Below are 21099 nucleotides of genomic sequence, written 5' to 3'. Positions count from 1 at the left end.
TGTGAAATGCGTCTACCTTGTCACGATTGTCATATTTGGATGTCCAGTCAATAAATCTGGATTTTGACTCAACCTGGAGTGCTGCCAATTCCTTTTCCTTTATCAAGTTTTCACGGAGGCGAGCCGGGGCATGCACCTGTGTGAGTCATCAGGCAATCCCACCACCTTGAGCAGTGAGTTCTTGTCTTTTCATCATCAAGTATGTCCAGTTATTCCCTTTTTTTCTCCCCACCCTGAAGCTCCCATACACCGCTCCGGGACGCCGACTCCCAATTCATGGCCACTATGATTATCTACAAGTGTGTCATCAGAAATGACGAAATGTTCTCAGACATCTACCCAACAAAAGAAGTCTGCAATGGGCTGTGTATTGAAGTTGAAGGAAAGACCATAACCCGAAGAGAAGGTGACATTGATGACGCTCTTATTGGTGGAAATGCATCTGCTGATTCCGTAGAGGAAGGAGGTAACGGTGTAACAGTATCAGGAGTTGACATTGTGATGAACCACCATCTTCAGGAAACTGGTTTCACGAAGGATGCATTCAAACGATATATTAAAGACTATATGAAAGCAATTAAAAGTCACCTAGAAAAGAACAATCCTCAAAGAGTGCAACCTTTCATGACTGGAGCAGCAGAGAAAGTCAAAGAAATTCTTGGCAACTTCAAAAACCTGCAGTTTTTCACAGGAGAGTCAATGGACCCAGAGGGTACGGTGGGCTTTTTGGATTATCGCGAGGATGGTATAACCCCCTTCATGACCTTCTTCTTAGATGGCTTGGAAAGTTAAAAATGTTAACCATTTGGATCATTTGATGCAACCAATTGCTGCTGATTCATTCATACCACACCAGGATTAACCACTTTACCACCGGAGGATTTTGCTGTCTTACATCCAGGCCACTTTTTGCGATTCGGCACTGTGCGACTTTAACTGAAAATTGCACGGGCGTGCGACACTGTACCCAAACTAAATGTATGTCCTTTTTTCCCACAAACAGAGCTTTCTTTTGGTGGTATTTGATCACCTGTGCGATTTTTACTTTTTGCACTATAAACAAAAAAAGAGCGTAAATTTTGAAAAAATAACAATATTTTTCACATTTTTTTTATATGAAATTCCCCCCCAAAAAAATGTAAAAATCTAAATTTTTTTACATTTTTGGCCAATTTGTTTTCTGCTACCTATGTTTGGTAAAAAAAATCACAAAAAAATTTTGATTGGTTTGCGCAAAAGTTATTGCGTTTACTAACTAAGGGAAAGATTTCTGTAATTTTTGGTGTTTTTTTTTTTAATGAGTAATGGCGGCGATCTGCGATTTTTTTTTGCGGGACTGCGACATTGCGGCGGACAGATCGGACCCTTGACTGACATTTGTGACACTTTTGGGGGTACCAGTGATATTACTACAGTAATCAGTGCTATACATATGCCCCGTTACTGTAAAAATGACACAGGCAGGGAAGGGGTTAATTTTATTGGAGAGGGAGGGGTTAATGTATGCCTGGTGCTTACTGACATGTGTGGGGAGAGGTGACTGAGTGACACAGGGACAGATCGCATGTTCAGCTATGCTGAACTCTGCAATCTGACCCTGTCTGTCACTTAGGAGATCCGCCCGCTTTGTTTACACAAGCGGGCGGATCTCCACACTCGATTCCCCGACGACCGGGGTAGAGGCGGCGGTGATCACCGCCGCTCCTCCCTTGGCCCGACTCCCGCTGTGACTGAATACAGCGGGAGCGAGCTGTTGGAGATACAACAGCTTTCAGCTTAGCAGATTAACTGCAGTTCACAAATAGGACACTAGGTGTCCCTAATGCTCATTGATATGCTATGCATTTCTATGATGTGTTGTAATTTCCTGTACACTGTACTGAACTTGTTGGTTATCTCTTCCTGTCTGTTGTTCTTATTACAATGAGGTGACATCTTTGATTTCTGTGTTATGTTCCAATAAAGAAGCCAGTTCCTGTTTACTCCACAATGTCTGATCTGAATGGACTCCGCTGCACCCAGTGATCACACTCTGCAACACGAGCCTCCGGCGGCGCGCGCACGCCGCCCACAAGTGGAGGAGTCCAGCGACGTAGGTCTACGTCGCTGGACGGGAACGAGCCACTTTGCCGGAGTACAGTCAACGTGACCGGTCGGCAAGTGGTTAAAGTCTTATGGCCAACTCAAACTGGGCTGTTATCAAGCTTCATTTATTTCAACCTAAATTATTGGAGTGGAGACATCTATTTTAAAACTTTTTTGTCATTTAGTCCAAATAAAATAATTATACTCCAAAAAAAAAAAGCATGTCCAGTTATTTTAGTCCAGAATAGACCATATTATCCAGAGAAGAGGCTGCGAGCTCCATCTTGGTCGGGAGTCGGGACACATGAGAGGAGAAAGTTTTCTGGCCTTTGCTTTGTTTTTAGTCCAGAATAGACAATCTCAGCCAGACACTGACTGTTGCTGCCGCAGAGCTTAGATACAGCTGTTGATTCTACATTTTATTGCTGGTAGGTAGATGTCTGCACTTGGGATGTGCGGAGAGCCTCTAGCACACGTCTGCCATTGGCTATCTTACACATAACCCCCCCCTTCAAAGAAAAAAAAAAGCTGCTACTACATCTGCGCCAGCCGTCAGCCAGCTTTCAGCATTTTGCAGAGTAATTAAAACACATCATATTATGCAAATAAAATCAGCATTTGTTGTATGACTGTAACCTTCAGGGATGAGCAATCCTCAGCACACTTGGCAGGAATCGTGTAGGCTGTTAAGTTAATTAAGCTATTTAAGTCTGCAGTCAATTATAGCGGTTTTCAGTGACTGTGCTGCAGACGCTGGTAGCTTAGCAATAACCGCAGTAAGAGAAATGTAAGAATTCCTATTTCGGAGGCTTTGAGGTTTATGTTAACCACATATATTACATAGAGGCTGATAAAAAGGATCATCAAATAAAACAAGGTGCTCTCATGCAAAATAAGGGTGTTGTGACTTGTTGCCTCCACCAGGTGTCACATCTAGGTGCTCTATATTCTCACCTCAATAAGGTGTGTATTGCGCCTGTATACAAAGCTTAGCCTCCGAGTATCATATAGGCTTTTACTTATTCCGGTATCTTGTTCCAACCTCCGAGTGTTTCCTGTCCTGTCCTGTTAGTATTTTGGGGTGCATAAACTTTACGTCCTTAACTTCTTATCGTGGCCTCGGGCTCAGTGAAAACAGAGGGCAATCATGGTGCAGTATGTCAAATCAGATTTATTATTAAAAACGTAGTTGCACTTACAATTTGTAGATCATTTGTTTGCAGATAAAGTATCAATACAGCGTGGGGAGCGTTATCGCTCCGATCTCTAACGTCACTTCCGGTAGTCTGGCGGCTCCTCCTACGCGTTACGTCACATCACGTGACTTCCTCAGGGAGTCACCTTATTGAGGTGAGAATATAGAGCACCTAGATGTGACACCTGGTGGAGGCAACAAGTCACAACACCCTTATTTTGCATGAGAGCACCTTGTTTTATTTGATGATATCGAAGGGAATTACACCTGATTCTGGATTTTTGGATATATGGACACTATAAACACAGCACTTGATTTTTTTATTTATTCTTGATTGAAGAAAAATAGCACATAGCACTTTGTACCTTTTTTGAAGTTTATTTATATTTACATCTTGTCTACGGCATATTTATTGACATCTCTTAGGAAAGTTTAATACTCAGCACTTTATTGTATAGAAGATATACTGGAATGGTTTACTTATATTGATATTTATATATGAATTAATTTGATCACCTTGTATTATCCAGTGACAACACTTTTTATCACTAGAACACGTTTTATCACTTCAGTTTATACATTCACTTTATTTTACTTTATGTCCACTTCTGAAGCGCACCACCAACCAAAATTGTATACATTGTATTAACTGGTTCCTGGTACCAGTACTGTGGCGCAGCAGCAAGAAGGGAAACACACACATCCTCAGATAGCGCAGGAACCACCCATACATATGATAAAAAGGATCGTCTCCCTGGGGGGTCACAATAAACTGTGAAAAGATATAAAGGTATTTAAACAAGCTGACATACAAGCAGTGTGATTTGAGTTTTGCAATTGTTATATTAAAGAGGCAATACAGATATATGTGAAATTACAGTTTCTCAAAAAGTAAGTACACCCCTCAGATTTTTGTAAATATTTTATTCTATCTTTTCATGTGACAACACTGAAGAAATGAGACTTTGCTACAATGTAAAGTAGTGAGTGTACAGCTTGTATAAGTGCCGGTTCACACTGATCCGACTTGTCAGACGACTTGGTCACCTGACAAGTAGCGCTCCATGCTATGCAATGGAACCGTTATAATAGGAGCGACTCAAGTCGCTACGACTTAGAAAAAGGTTCCTGCACTTTTTTTTTTGCAAAGTTGGAGCGACTTGCATTGACTTCCATTATGTGAAGTCGTTGCAAGCTGCGCCGAAGTCGCGCTGCACGGGCGACTTCATTAGTCGCCCGAAGTCAGGCGACTTCGAGTCGGATCAGTGTGAATCGACACTAAGGGTCCTTTCACATGGAGCAGACCATATTTTCCTCCGCTCATGCACTTTTTTTTTTTTTTTTACACGGACACGGATGACACTCTGGAGTGTCCGTTCCGTATGTCCGTTTATCATCCCATCCATTTGCGGATGATAAATGGAGGCAATGTATGTCAATGGGATTGCAGATGTCAGCGGATAACACCGCTGACATCCATTTTTGCGTCCGTTACGTTTTTTTAAACGGAAGAAAAATAGGGTTCTCTTCCGTTCCAAAAAACGGAACTGATAGAAAAGGACGCAAATCGGATTTCAGCGGATGGTCATCCGCTGACATCCGCAATCCCATTGACATGCATTATGTCTGTTTTTCATCCACAATCGGATGGGATCAAAAACGGACATACGGACCGCCCGTGTGAAAGGACCCTAGCAGTTTAAATTTTCTGCCCCCTCAAAATAACTTAACACACAGCCATTAATGTCTAAATCGCTGGCAACAAAAGTGAGTACACCCCTAAGTGAAAATGTCCAAACTGATCCCAAGGTGTCAACATTTTGTGTGGCCACCATTATTTTCCAGCACTGCCTTAACCCTCTTGGGCATGGAGTTCACCAGAGCTTCACAGGTTGTCACTGGAGTCCTCTTCCCCTCCTCCATGATGACATCATGGAGCTGGTGGATGTTAGAGACCTTGCGCTCCTCCACCTTCCATTTAAAGACGTCCCATAGATGCTCAATAGGGTTTAGGTCTGGAGACATGCTTGGTCAGTCCATCACCTTTACCCTCAGCTTCTTTAGCAAGGCAGTGGTCGTCTTGGAGGTGTTTGGGGTCGTTATCATGTTGGAATACTGCCCTGCGGCCCAGTCTATGAAGGGAGGGGATCATTCTCTGCTTTAGTATGTCACAGTACATGTTGGCATTCATGGTTCCCTCAATGAACTGTAGCTCCCCAGTGCTGGCAGCACTCATGCAGCCCCAGACCATGACACTCCCACCACCATGCTTGACTGTAGGCAAGACACACTTGTCTTTGTACTCCTCACACGCTAACATCATCTGAGTCAAATAAGTTTATCTTGGTCTCATCAGACCACAGGAAATGGTTCCAGTAATCCATGTCCTTAGTCTGCTTGTCTTCAACAAACTGTTTCTTGTGCATCATCTTTAGAAGAGGCTTTCTTCTGGGATGACAGCCATGCAGACCAATTTGATGCAGTGTGCGGCGTATGGTCTGAGCACTGACAGGCTGACCCCCCACCCCTTCAACCTCTGCAGCAATGCTGGCAGCACTCATACATTTATTTCCCAAAGACAACCTCTGGATATGACGCTGAGCACGCGCACTCAACTTCTTTGGTCGACCATGGCGAGGCCTGTTCTGAGTTGAACCTGTCCTGGTAAACCACTGCATCTCAGTTTCAGGGTCTTGGCAATCTTCTTATAGCCTAGGCCATCTTTATGAAGAGCAACAATTCTTTTTTTCAGATCCTCAGAGAGTTCTTTGCCATGAGGTGCCATGTTGAACTTCCAGTGACCAGTATGAGAGAATGAGAGCGATAACACCAAATGTAACACACCTGCTCCCCATTCACACCTGAGACCTTGTAACACTAACGAGTCACATGACACCGGGGAGGGAAAATGTTTAATTGGGCCTAATTTGGACATTGTCACTTAGGGGTGTACTCACTTTTGTTGCCAGCGGTTTAGACATTAATGGCTGTGTGTTGAGTTATTTTGAGGGGACAGCAAATTTACACTGTTATACAAGCTGTACACTCACTACTTTACATTGTAGCAAAGTCTCATTTCTTCAGTGTGGTCACATGAAAAGATAGAATAAAATATTTTCAAAAATGTGAGGGGTGTACTTACTTTTGTGAGATACTGTATAAAACCTGATTGGATAACATTCAATTCAAGCACCGTGTATCATTTGAAATTACCGATGTAGCACCCTCCCAGTGAATCCTGTAAATAGAATCCCATTTTTTTATGTCTTTATAGGTTAATCTATCAGCTTAGATTGTGTTAGCTCTGACCCCTCCCTCACACTATATTTCTCCCAACATTTGTGTATTGAATATTATTGTTGGCAGACAGATTGGACCCCTAACTGAAATTTTTTACACTTTTGGGGGGACCAGTGACATTACTACAGTAATCAGTGCTAAAAATATGCACTGTTACTGTGCCTAAGGGGTTAACCCGAGGCGATCAAAGGGTTAAGTGTGAGCCTAGGTGGTGTTTTCTAACTGTGGGGGGGAGGGACTTGTGGAATCAACTCAGAGATCTGTGTTCCTAAATAGGAGGATGACAGACGCTCTGTGTTCATTCCAGAGAGAACAACGGTCTGCTGTGTTTACAACAGCAGACCGTCATTCTCTCTCCATGGGGAGCGATCGCGGGTGCCCGGCTGCAATCGCAGCCGCCGGCCCTGTGGATCAGCTTGCCCACTACTCAATGGGGGCCATGAGCACTCCCGTGCACTGCCGTACAGGTACAATGGTTCGCGCAGCCGGGCCAGCCTGCCGCAGTATATCTGCAGCAGGCGGTCAGCAAGTGGTTAAGGAAATGTAGGCCCACACATGACCATCAGGGAAGGCTGCAGATAATGTTAGGATTCTCTACATTCCCACCCTCTTTTGATCATCTGATGATCACCAAACCCCAGGTGATGCTAATCTTTACCTCTATCATACTTCGTACTTCTGCCCAGTGACATTCTTCCCTCGGCTCCTGTGTGCTGCTAATCAAGATTTAAAGATAAGTGTGCTATATTTAACTAATTGTTGTCTTTTAACTAATTCCTGAACCTTGCAGTTTGTACAACTCACTCCAGAACCTTGCACCCTGTACGAAACGCACTCCAGAACCTTGCACCCTGTACGAAACGCACTCCAGAACCTTGCACCCTGTACAAAACGCACTTCTGAACCTTGCAGTCTGTACAACGCATTCCTGAACCCTGCACTCTGTACATTGCACTCCTGAACCTTGCACCCTGTACAACGCATTCCTGAACCTAGCAGTCTGTACAACACACTCCTGAACCTTGCACCCTGTACGAAACACACTCCAGAACCTTGCACCATATACGAAACACACTCCAGAACATTGCACCCTGTACAAAACGCACTCCAGAACCTTGCACTCTGTACAACACATTCCTGAACCTTGCACTCTGTACATTGCACTCCTGAACCTTGCACCCTGTACAACACATTCCTGAATCTTGCAGTCTGTACAAAACACTCCTGAACCTTGCACCCTGTACGAAACACACTCCAGAACCTTGCACCCTGTATGAAACGCACTCCAGAACCTTGCACCCTGTACGAAACGCACTCTTGAATCTTGCACTCTGTGCAAAACATTCCTGAACCTTGCCCTCTGTACAATGCACTTCTGATCCCTGCACCCTGTACAACGCATTCCTGAAACTTGCAGCCTGTACAACGCATTCCTGAACCTTGCACCTTGTACAACGCACTCCTGAACCTTGCACTCTGTACAACGCACTCCTGAACCTTGCACCCTGTACGAAACGCACTCCAGAACCTTGCACCCTGTACGAAACGCACTCCTGAACCTTGCACCCTGTAGGAAACGCACTCCTGAATCTTGCACTCTGTGCAACACATTCTCAAACCTTGCACTCTGTACAATGCACTTCTGATCCCTGCACCCTGTACAACGCATTCCTGAACCTTGCACCCTGTACAACGCATTCCTGAACCTTGCACCCTGTACAACGCATTCCTGAACCTTGCACTCTGTATGTAACGCATTCCTGAACCTTGCACCCTGTACAATGCATTCCTGAACCTTGCACTCTGTATGTAACGCATTCCTGAACCTTGCACTCTGTATGTAACGCATTACTGAACCTTGAACCCTGTGTAACACATTCCTGAACCTTGCACTCTGTACAATGCATTCCTGAACCTTTTACCCTGTACAACGCATTCCTGAACCCTGCACTCTGTACAATGCATTCCTGAACCTTTTACCCTGTACAATGCATTCCTGAACCTTTTACCCTGTACAATGCATTCCTGAACCCTGCACTCTGTACAACGCACTCCTGAACTTTGCACTCTGTACACACAAATGCACAAATGCTTCCATACTTAGCGTAACGCACTCTTCCACAGTTTGTGCAAAACCATTTGTAACGGAAGCATTTTTATTCTTTTTTATTTTTAATGATTGTACTCTCTCAAGTGTCCCTCATTCTGAAGTTCAAAGGTTGTGAGGTATGGGGCTACAGTATGCAGTTTGCACACCAGCGCTGAATAGAGAGCCGGAGTTGCCGGAGTTAACCTTCCAAGTTACCCAGCAGGTGATATTGGCCACCTAGCAACCAGTCACCTGCTGGGTAACTTGGAAGGTTAACTCCGGCAACTCCCGCTCTCTATTCAGCGCTGGTGTTTTTCTCTCCAGTTCTGCCTCAGTCCTGATCCCTGCTCCGCTCTCCTGTGTCTCCCCCTCTGCATGCATTATTCAGGTAGGAAGGGGCAGAACTGTGGGGGGGGGGGGGCTGCGTAAAGCAAAAGGGGTCCAGAGGTATGTATGGGGGTCTGTGTAATGCAAAAGGGGTCCAGAGGTGTGGGGGGGCTATGTAATGCAAAAGGGGTCCAGAGGAGTGTGGGGTGGAGTGACTGTGTAATGTAAAGGGGTCCAGGGGTGTGGGAGGAGGGCTGTGTAATTTAAGGGTTCCAGAGGAGTGGGGGGGGGGCTGTGTAATGCAAAATGGATCCAGAGGTGTGGGGGGGGGGGGACTGTGTAATGCAAAAGGGGTCCAGAGGTGTGGGGGGTGCTGTGTAATGTAAAGGGGTCCAGAGGTGTGGGGGGCTGTGTTATGTAAAGAGGTCCAGAGGTGTGGGGGGCTATGTAATGCAAAAGGGGTCCAGAGGTGTGGGGGGCTGTGTAATGTAAAGGGGTCCAGGGTTGTGGGAGGGGGCTGTGTATTGTAAAGGGTTCCAGAGGTGTGGAGGGCTGTGTAATGCAAAAGGGGTCCAAAGGTGTAGGGGGTGCTGTGTAATGTAAAGGGGTCCAGAGGTGTGGGGGGGGGGGCTGTGTTATGTAAAGAGGTCCAGAGGTTTGGGGGGGGGGGCTATGTAATGCAAAATGGGTCCAGAGGTGTGGGGGGGCTGTATAATGCAAAAGGGGTCCAGAGGTGTGTGGGTGGAGTGGCTGTGTAATGTAAAGGGGTCCAGAGGTGTGGGGGGCTGTGTTATGTAAAGAGGTCCAGAGGTGTGGGGGGGCTATGTAATGCAAAATAAGTCCAGAGGTGGGGGGGGGGGCTGTGTAATGCAAAAGAGGTCCAGAGGTGGGGGGGCTATGTAATGCAAAAGGGGTCCAGAGGTGTGGGGGGGGGGGGCTGTGTAATGCAAAAGGGGTCCAGGTGTGTGGGTGGAGTGGCTGTTTACTGTAAAGGGGTCCAGGGGTGTGGGAGGGGGCTGAGTAATGTAAAGGGTTCCAGAGGTGTGGGGGGCTGTGTAATGCAAAAGGGGTCCAGAGGTGTAGGGGGGTCCTGTGTAATGTAAAGGGGTCCAGAGGTGTGGGGGGGGGCTGTGTTATGTAAAGAGGTCCAGAGGTTTGGGGGGGCTGTGTAATGCAAAATGGGTCCAGAGGTGTAGGGGGGCTGTGTTATATAAAGAGGTCCAGAGGTTTGGGGGGGCTGTGTAATGCAAAAGGGGTCCAGAGGTGTGTGGGGTGGAGTGGCTGTGTAATGTAAAGGGCTCCAGGGGTGTGGGAGGGGGCTGTGTAATGTAAAGGGTTCCAGAGGTGTGGGGGGGCTGTGTAATGTAAAGGGTTCCAGAGGTGTGGGGGGGGGGTCTGTGTAATGTAAAGGGGTCCAGAGGTGTGGGGGGCTGTGTTATGTAAAGAGGTCCAGAGGTGTGGGAGGGGGCTATGTAATGCAAATGGGGTCCAGAGGTGTGGGGGGGGGGGGCGTGCTGTGTAATGTAAAGGGGTCCAGAGGTGTCGCCCCATCAAATTGCTCTAACTGGTGTTACACTCACCTTTAATCCAGCACCGGTCAAAGCTCCCTGGCCCTGATAGGTGCTAGTGAGGACATGGCTCGTTTGGGGGGGGGGGGGGGGTGAGTGTAGCACCCTCCTAGGTAGGTGCTAGTGAGAGAGTATAGTTTTTGTCTCTGTCTGCCTATTAGAGGAGCAGCAGGCAAATCTACTGTATATTGCTTTCTGCCTACCAGAGAGCAGGATCTGTGAGTTAGGTCTGCTCATTGTGCTCAGTGTGTGATTCATCTGGTCTAGGAACTGTTTCACACTGGTCCAATAGGGAGGCATATTGGACAGTGCAGGAAATCTGACCAATGGGTACACAGGCTTTGATACAGCCCCAGTAATTGGCACAGACTGATTGTCTCAGTGCATTGTGGCCTGTGGTATAAAAGCCAGGAGCACATGTGCTGCAGAGTCTTTGGCTGGTGAGCAGAGTCCCGGAGGGAGGATGGTCGATGTCTCCTCCTCTGTAGTAATGGCACGCGGTCACTGGCAATTGGCCTGTGGACCAGGAAGGAAGGAGCTGAACCCAGGGGTCCATGAGAGTTGACTGAGGAAGGGGGGGTAGAGACACTGGAGACCTTCGAAAAACAGTATCATGAGTACAGGGGTTTGTGTCTAGGGGCCTGACCTGAGGGGGGCCACCCCGGTGTAGGATAGTCAGAGGACAAGTGTCAGCAGGTCAAGTTAAACGGGGTAATAGGTGTGTATCCTGAAGATAACTCATCCTAACAAGTAATCCTAAATTAATCTAAGTGGCAAGGTGAATCAGCAGCCTGGCTGCATCTTCACACAGGAGTCCTCACCTATTGTAAATAGTTCAAGTTGGAGTATCCTTCTGTTCCCTTCTCCTATCCCTAATTTAAATAAAATCACCAAAACAAATACATTCCTAGTACTGTTCATTGACTGAGCCAGAGAGTAAAGAGTTCAATTGTGCATGCTAATGGTAACCCAGGGGGATCCTAAGGTTAACAATCCAGCAGTCCTCAACGGGGCAGTGCTACACGTGGATTCTTTGTATTTCCTTCCAAATGATAAATTGCAAATCCATGAATTCCCCTTACAGCCTTGCAACATTCCTGATTAAACTCTCGTGCACATGAAATCCTTTACTCTCTCTATAGGGGTCGGCCTATTATCAATGAGACAACTAGGTGTGTGTCTGGGAACCCTCCTCTTGGCCGATGTCTTCTTGCACCCCTCTCTTCACTTGTTTCATCCGCCCCTTTCTCCTTATGTCATTAACTCCTAAGTGTATTATAATAGCAAACAATGGATTACCAGTTGGCTCTTTTTGTAAAAACGGTCTCAGCTGTCGCCAGGTCATCCCTCGATGCCCCACCAACCTGACTCTAATTCCAATGCTGTATCTTGGCCTAGGCCAACAAGGGCGGCACTTTGCAGAGGGGGGGGGGGGGTTCAGCACCAAAAGATGCCCCTGAGTCTGATGGGGTGGACTGGGTCGGGAGGAAAATCTGTCTGGCACCCCCATCAAGCCCCATATTATACATGGGGGTCAGTGTATATATAATATTTGGGGGTCAATGTATATATAATACAATGGGGGTCAGTGTGTGTATATATAAAAAATGGGGGTCAGTGTATACATAATACATGGGGGTCAGTGTATATATAATATATTGGGGTTCAGTGTATATATAATACAATGGGGGTCAAAGTATATACAATACAATGGGGGTCAGTGTGTTTATATATAAAAAATGGGGGTCAGTGTATATATAATATATTGGGGTTCAGTGTATATATAATACATGGGGTGATGGGATCAGTGTATATATAATATTTGGGGGCCAATGTATATATAATACAATGGGGGTCAATGTATATATAATACAATGGGGGTCAGTGTGTGTATATATAAAAAATGGGGGTCAGTGTATACATAATGCATGGGGGTCAGTGTATATATAATATATTGGGGTTCAGTGTATATATAATACATGGGGTGATGGGGAGGCAGTGTATAATAAATGGGGGGTCAGGGGACTGTCCACCAGTCTGCTAAGGAGAACTGGGGGCTTCAATAATAATAACAGATGAAGGGGTGGATCTTAAACAGGAAGGGGGTGGGGCACAATTATATGGGGGGCACCCAGTTTTTGTCTTGCCTAGGGCAGCACAAAACCAAAATACACCCCTGTCTAATTCCTTGTTCAGTAAACCCCAAATTTTCCATATCTCGCCACATAGCTCTAGAATGTGCCCAATATATATATGAATGTCCAATAATCAAAATGCCCTTTTTAACTCCCTGAGGGAGTTGAGCTTCTCCTGGGGCTTCTTCAGCATATCTTGAATCAGGGTCCTGTCGTCTCCGTCCCCCACTAGTGGATGGAAGATCAATCAATGCAGGCACAGTACATTTTGTTTCAAGAGGTGATGGAAGAGATTTTAGCAATAGAGGTTTTCCGGCATCCTCAAACACAGACTCTTCCATTTTTACTTCAATTTTTGTTGTCTCATCATGGTCAGGCTAAAGCCTCGTACATACGCGTCGAAAATCGGCAGGGAATTTTCGTCCGACGACCGATCTGCCGGTTTTCGGCTTGTTAGTATGATGCTTCTGACAACCGACTCCGACTTTTCGGCCGAAAAAAATCTGGTGTGCAGGCTATAAAATTTTTGTCCTCCGTCAAAACACGTCCGATTTTCGGTCAGTCAGTACAGATTTAGACAGGGAAAAATCTTATGAGCAAGACTGGGCATGCTCAGAGAAGAAAGAACACAAAGAAAGCAAACCAACACATGACATCAATTCTGAAGTAGAATTTTGTTGGGCGGGAAAATTCGTGTGCAGTCTAGAGCACATTCCAACCAACAAAACACAACTCTGGACAAAAGACGGACGATTGGTCGGCCGATAATCGTTGCGTGTGTACTAGGCTTTACTTTCCCCATCATGGATTGCAGGTGACATTGCTACCAGTGTAGGCATCTCAGGACAGATGATATCAAAGGACACATCGATGATTATATCAGGGGATAGCTCAGAAATGGGTGACAGTTCAGGCATCTCACTTTCTTCTCTGCTGTTTTCCATCGTTCCTTTGAAGTGAAGTGACAAACATATCTGAGTTTTTCTTGGATTTAAATCGGTTAGAAATATTTTTGCACGCACATAAGCTTAGTTTATAGCATAAGAGTAAACATATTATCACTCCCAACACGATTCCTCCTATTTTTAGTAATCTTATTAGGAATGTCTAAAAAAATTTACCAATTCCCTTAAACCAATTAGCTGGGTTGAACCAAGATGTCCATGACAGTTCTCCTCCACCCCACTCAGATAAATATAACTTGTGACTAAGGATGTCATGCACATCACCTCGCAATTCCTCTGCTGCTGATAGGTGAGCTTTTATGTCATAAGTATTGTCAACCATGTAGGTACAACATTCCTGCTTTATTACTGTGCAAATAGAATGTCTAGACCCATATGGTTAGCAATCACCTGTCTTCTTACTTCTATTTATTGCTGCTGCTTCATCTTTCAATGCTGCTAGGACCTGACCCAACATTCTATTAGTGACATTTGCATAACTGTTAATCTGATTTGCCATCCCATGTTACATAGTAGTTGAGGTTAAATAAAGACAATAGTCCATCCAGTTCAACCTGTGTAGGTGTGTGTGGCCGTAATCATCTCTCATACCGATGAATTTTTTGTTCATTGAGATGTATGTCTAAGAGTCTTTTGAAAGCAACCATACTTCCTGCAGAAACCACCTCTTGTGGTAGAGAATTCCACAATCCTGTAGCCCTAACAGTAAAGAACCCCCTGCGTTGCCTGAGGTTAAAACGCTTCTCCTCTAATGGCATTGTATGTCCTCGAGTCCTCATGCAATCCTTTCGACTGAATAGCTTTTTTTCTATTCTGAGATCACCATTGAGGTATTTATAAATTGCTATCATGTCCCTTCTCAGGCGTCTCTTCTCCAGGGAGAATAAATCAAGCGATTTCAGACGCTATTCATAATTAAGGTCCTCCAATCCCCTAAGTAGTTTAGTTGCCCTTCTCTGGACTCTCTCCAGCTCCAACACATCCCTCCTGAGGACTGGCGACCAGAACTGGACAGAATACTCCAGATGCGGTCAGACCAGAGTTTTATAAAGTGGAAGGATTATAGTTTTATCTATGGAATTCATCCCTTTCTTTATGCATGCTAATATTCTGCCTGCTTTGGCAGCTGCCGCTTGACATTGCATGCTATTGCTTAGTCTATTCTCTACCAAGACTCCCAGATCTTTCTCCATTTTTGATTCCCCCAAAGGTTCCCCCCCTAAATGTAACGCTCATGCGTTTTTTGTTAGTAAATGGATTTGCAGCTGCAGAATTATTACACTCAGTAGTCATGTAGAGAATGTGTTGAACAACATATCCAACTCTCAGGACTTCATCACTGTGTACAGCCTGTTATGCAAATATACATACACTCAGTATGGTGTTCCTGGAGTGATAGAATGTATATGATAGAATAGAGGCGAGAGACAGGCAATAGAATGGTGAGCACTTAGTAGTAGTATTCAGGAGAGTGGTAGGTGATGATAGTATGCAGATAGGTTTTAGCAATCATGTATAGTAACAGGTGGTAGGGGACAGCAGATGAAGTATGCAAGAGAGAGTAACCTAGTGCAATGATAGGTGATGGTAGTCCCAAGAGCTAGCAATCTATGCAGATGATAGAAATAGCTTAGATAGTAATAGTCCCTTTAGTATGCCGTAGTAGATAGTGAAAGTTAGGTTGAGGAAGGAATCCCCTGCGGGGTACTTATCACTAGATGAGTTAGTAGTAGCAAGGTCCAAGAGTAATGGAGTAATCCAGTAGCGAGATACTGGATCGGTAGTGAGGTTCCGGTCTTGTTCAGGCAAGGGGAATAGCTTGAAGCTCCGGCAGCATTGGACAAGACAAGGCAACATGCGGTTTGAACGAGCAATGAGTGAGAGAAAGCCGGCGATTGAAATAGCCGCTCATAGCGGCGCCCGGCGATGACGTCATTGCCCTTGAAGGTGTATGCGTTCCATTTGGATCGCAAGATGGGACGCAATATTAAGAGAGAAATGTGGAAATAAGGGTACCAGAGGTACCAGAACATTACACTAAAGTGTATTGTGCTTTTATGTTTTTAGTCCCCAAGTGCAAAACCTTACACTTCTCCACATTAAACCTCATTTGCCATGTCGTTGCCCACTCCGTTATTTTGTCCAGGTCATTCTGTAGGATATCTGCTTCATGCTGTGCAGTTATTGCCCTGCCCAATTTTGTGTCATCTGCAAAAACTGATATCGAACTACTGATCCCGTCCTCAATGCTGTTTATGAATAAATTGAACAGGGTTGGTCCCAGGACTGAGCCTTGGGGGACCCCACTTACCACCTCAGACCAGTCTGAGTATGCGCTATTTATTACCACCCTTTGGACACGCCCTTTTAGCCAATTCCGTATCCAAGAGCAAACCTTGCGGTCGATGCCTGCAGACCTTATTTTATAAATTAAGCGCTTGTGGGGAACTGTATCAAATGCCTTAGCAAAATACAGGTACACCACATCCACTGATCTCCCCCTATCTAGCTCACAGCTCACCTCCTCGTAGAATGTTAAGAGATTGGTTTGACAAGAACGCCCATTTGTAAACCCGTGCTGATTACTGCTGATGATGTTGTTGTCTTCAGCAAACTCTACGATATAGTCCCTTATCATCCCCTCCAGAAGTTTACATACTATCGATGTCAGACTGACAGGCCTATAATTTCCCGGGACATGCCTCTGCCCTTTTTTGAATATCGGTATCACGTTAGCTTTCCTCCGATCCCCTGGTACATTTCCTGTCATAATACTATCAGCAAAGATCAGGAACAGTGGTCTAGATATAATCTTACTGAGTTCTTTGAGTACTCTCGGATGTACGCCATCCGGGCCTGGTGATTTGTTTGTGTTAAGTTTATCCAGCCTTTCCCTGATTTTACCCTCTGTTAGCCATAGCGGCAAGTCCTGTGTATTACTACTAACCATACAGTCATGGTCAGTGTACCCCATACAGTCATGGTCAGTGTACCCCTCCTTTTCCTGAGTAAAGACTGACGAGAAAAAAGCGTTCAGCACGGTTGCTTTTTCAGTGTCCTCTGTAACCATCCTCCCATCATTGTTAATTATGTGTAGTGTTGAGCGAACACGGACTGTATTATTCGTGTTCGTACCGAATAATTGGATTTTTTTTACCCGAACACGGACACGGACACTTTACTGTATGTTCGGGTAAAAATCCGTGTTCGGTCGTTTTATTTCCGGGTTTTGCATGCTTTGGCGCTCTTTTCATGGCGGGCTTTCAACAGCCAATCAACAATCGTTTAACTGGTGTGCCTTAAGCCATCCCAGCCATGCCTGCAAATGTCTTAGTAGCTGTGATTGGCCGTCTGAAGCATGTGACCAAGTCTTTATAAGTTCGAGGCAGCCGCCGCAGCAGCGTCATTCTGCTGCTTAGCTAAGGGACAGAGCACACATCAATGTGCTGGCTGCTGATTAGGGAAAGATAGGCAGGAAAAAAACATTTGTGTCCGGATAGAATTGAGGGACAGGTCGGAGTGTTTAGGCAGGGCGAGTTGTAGGCATTTTAGGGATAGAGTCTGCTGAATTATAGGGTCAGTGTCTTCTACAAACTACAATCGATATTGCTGTGTGGGGGGTGGGGTGAATCTGCACTCAATCCTGATCTACGATCTCTTCTCAATCCTGTTAGGGACAGAGTCTGCTGAATTTTAGGGAAACTGTGTTCTACAAACTACAATCGATATTGCTGTGTGGTGTGGGATTGGAGATAGGCAGGTGTCAGTGATCCACATCCATTTTTCTGTGTGTGAGCTGCAGTGAACACAATCTTTTTGGGCTGCAGTGAACACAATCTTTTTGGGCTGCAGTGAACACAATCTTTTTGGGCTGCAGTGAACACAATCTTTTTGGGCTGCAGTGAACACAATCTTTTTGGGGTGCAGTGAACAAAATCTTTTTGGGGTGCAGTGAACACAATCCTTTTTGGTGTGCAGTGAACACAATCTTTGTGGGGTGCAGTGAACAAAATCCTTTGTGGGGTGCAGTGAACACAATCTTTTTGGGGTGCAGTGAACAAAATCCTTTTTGGGGTGCAGTGAACAACATCCTTTTTGGGGTGCAGTGAACACAATCTTTTTGGGGTGCAGTGAACAAAATCCTTTGTGGGGTGCAGTGAACACAATCTTTTTGGGGTGCAGTGAACACAATCTTTTTGGGGTGGAGTGAACAACATCCTTTTTGGGGTGCAGTGAACAAAATCCTTTTTGGGGTGCAGTGAACACAATCTTTTTGGGGTGCAGTGAACAAAATCATTTTTGGGGTGCAGTGAACACAATCTTTTTGGGGTGCAGTGAACACAATCTTTGTGGGGTGCAGTGAACACAATCTTTTTGGGGTGGAGTGAACAACATCCTTTTTGGGGTGCAGTGAACAACATCCTTTTTGGGGTGCAGTGAACACAATCTTTTTGGGGTGCAGTGAACACAATCTTTGTGGGGTACAGTGAACAGAATCTTTGTGGGGTGCAGTGAACACAATCTTTGGGGGGTACAGTGAACACAATCTTTTTGGGGTGCAGTGAACACAATCTTTGTGGGGTGCAGTGAACACAATCTTTTTGGGGTGCAGTGAACACAATCTTTGTGGGGTGCAGTGAACACAATCTTTGGGGGGGTACAGTGAACACAATCTTTTTGGGGTGGAGTGAACAAAATCATTTTTGGGGTGCAGTGAACAACATCCTTTTTGGGGTGCAGTGATCAAAATCCTTTTTGGGGTGCAGTGAACACAATCTTTTTGGGGTGCAGTGAACAAAATCCTTTGTGGGGTGCAGTGAACAGAATCTTTGTGGGGTGCAGTGAACACAATCTTTGGGGGGGTACAGTGAACACAATCTTTTTGGGGTGCAGTGAACACAATCTTTGTGGGGTACAGTGAACAGAATCTTTGTGGGGTGCAGTGAACACAATCTTTGGGGGGTACAGTGAACACAATCTTTTTGGGGTGCAGTGAACACAATCTTTGGGGGGTACAGTGAACACAATCTTTTTGGGGTGCAGTGAACACAATCTTTGTGGGGTGCAGTGAACACAATCTTTGGGGGGGTACAGTGAACACAATCTTTTTGGGGTGCAGTGAACAACATCCTTTTAGGGTGCAGTGAACACAATCTTTGTGGGGTGCAGTGAACAACATCCTTTTAGGGTGCAGTGAACACAATCTTTGTGGGGTACAGTGAACAGAATCTTTGTGGGGTGCAGTGAACACAATCTTTGGGGGGTACAGTGAACACAATCTATGTGAGGTGCAGTGAACACAATCTTTGTGGGGTGCAGTGAACACAATCATTGTGGGGTGCAGTGAACTCAATCTTTGTGGGGTACAGTGAACACAATCTCATACTTCTGAAGATTTGAGGGTGCTGCCTGTTCCATACTCCCCCTACTCCTCATCTAGCCTTTTAGGGGTACAAACAATAGTAATTGGGGCCTAGTGTGGTTGTGTACGTGTGATATACATACACTTTTTTTGGATCATATTTTCTATTCCGCTATTTAATCAAAAACCTTTGGGGATCAGTTAAATTGGGGGATAGTCTGTGTTGGTACGTGTGAGAGAGATCCACCTTTCCAAGTTGTTGGGGTTCATCTCATACTTCTGAAGGTTTGAGGGTGCTGCCTGTTCCATACCCCCCCTACTCCTCATCTAGCCTTTTAGGGGTACAAACAATAGTAATTGGGGCCTAGTGTGGTTGTGTACGTGTGATATACATACACTTTTTTTGGATCATATTTTCTATTCCGCTATTTAATCAAAAACCTTTGGGGATCAGTTAAATTGGGGGATAGTCTGTGTTGGTACGTGTGAGAGAGATCCACCTTTCCAAGTTGTTGGGGTTCATCTCATACTTCTGAAGGTTTGAGGGTGCTGCCTGTTCCATACTCCCCCTACTCCTCATCTAGCCTTTTAGGGGTACAAACAATAGTAATTGGGGCCCAGTGTGGTTGTGTACGTGTGATATACATACACTTTTTTTGGATCATATTTTCTATTCCGCTATTTAATTTAACTGGGCCTCCATGCGAGACCTGTGTGCCTTGTTGCGCTGTTTTGAGTACTCCACCAACATGGCCAGTGGCAATGACGCCGTTCTCAGCTTAACTATCCCACTTCTATGCCTCCTTGAAAAAACAATTCGGGCGATGATGGAAGAGGATGTGGCACAGGATGAGGAGGAGGAGGAGGATGAAGAGGTAACATTTCCAAGGCTTTCAGGGCAGTCATTCGCAAGGGGCTCCGAGGGTGGGTTCCTGCACACGCAAACGCCAGGGACGCAATTGTCCAGCAGGGGCACAGTTCTGGAGGATGAGGAGGATGAGGAGGAGGAGGAGCTGGAGGAGGAGATGGAACCATGTTCACAGCAGGGTGGCACCCAGGCCAGCTCATGGCCATCACTGGTGCGTGGCTGGGGGGATACAGAGGACACGGACGATACACCTCCCACAGAGGACAGCCTTTCGTTGCCTCTGGGCAGCCTGGCACACATGAGCGATTACATGCTGCAGTGTCTCCACAACGACCGCCGAGTTGCCCACATTCTAACTTGTGCTGATTACTGGGTGGCCACGCTGCTGGATCCCCGTTACAAGGACAACGTACCGTCCTTAATTCACTCACTGGAGCGCGATCGCAAGATGCGCGAGTACAAGCGCACGCTGGTAGACGCCATGCTGCTGGCATTCCCATCTGACAGCGGGGCCACAGTGGAAGCACAAGGCAGAGGAGGAGGAGGAGGAGGTCGCCAACGCAACCAGGGCACCGCCAGCACCTCAGAAGACAGGGTTAGCATGGCCGAAATGTGGAAAAGCTTTGTCAGCACGCCACAACAAACAGCAGCACCAGCAGCTCAGATGGAACGTCTTAGCAGGAGGCAGCATTTTACCAACATGGTGGAGCAGTATGTGTGCACACGCCTACATGTAGTGAATGACGGGTCTGCCCCCTTCAACTTCTGGGTCTCCAAATTGGGCACATGGCCTGAGCTTGCCCTTTACGCCTTGGAGGTGCTGGCGTGCCCTGCAGCCAGTGTATTATCTGAACGGGTATTTAGCACGGCTGGGGGCGTTATAACAGACAAGCGCAGCCGCCTGTCCAGAGACAATGTGGACAAGCTCACGTTCATTAAAATGAACCAGGCATGGATCCCACGGGACTTTTCCGTACCTTATGCAGAATAGCAATGGATACCGACCTTACCCACCCATTGTTCCATTTTTGCTCTTTCTCACTCTTTTGGGGTGTACCCTCATTTAAAATTTTTGAAAAGAAGCAGTGTTGGCTACCTCGTCCTCCTCCTCAGGGCCAGATTAATGTAGGGGCTATTGGAGCTGCAGCTCCAGGCCCCTACCTTTTATATAGGCCCCGGGTTGGCCATATTCACTGTTACCGCTC

General features: G+C 45.8%; 1 protein-coding gene across 1 annotated transcript; it reads left to right on the top strand.

Moving 5' to 3' along the window:
• The first annotated feature begins 237 nt into the window (after nt 1–237).
• Nucleotides 238–855, top strand: LOC309551933 (translationally-controlled tumor protein homolog). Its single transcript, XM_082252659.1, has one exon. The coding sequence runs from the start codon at nt 277–279 to the stop codon at nt 790–792; it is 516 nt and encodes a 171-aa protein (XP_082108785.1). The 5' UTR covers nt 238–276; the 3' UTR covers nt 793–855.
• Nucleotides 856–21099: the final 20244 nt, after the last annotated feature.

Source organism: Pelophylax lessonae (assembly GCF_965119305.1).
Source record: "Pelophylax lessonae genome assembly, chromosome: 4".
Classification (NCBI taxonomy): Eukaryota; Metazoa; Chordata; class Amphibia; order Anura; family Ranidae; genus Pelophylax; species Pelophylax lessonae.
This window is presented reverse-complemented; position numbering and strand designations above follow the sequence as displayed.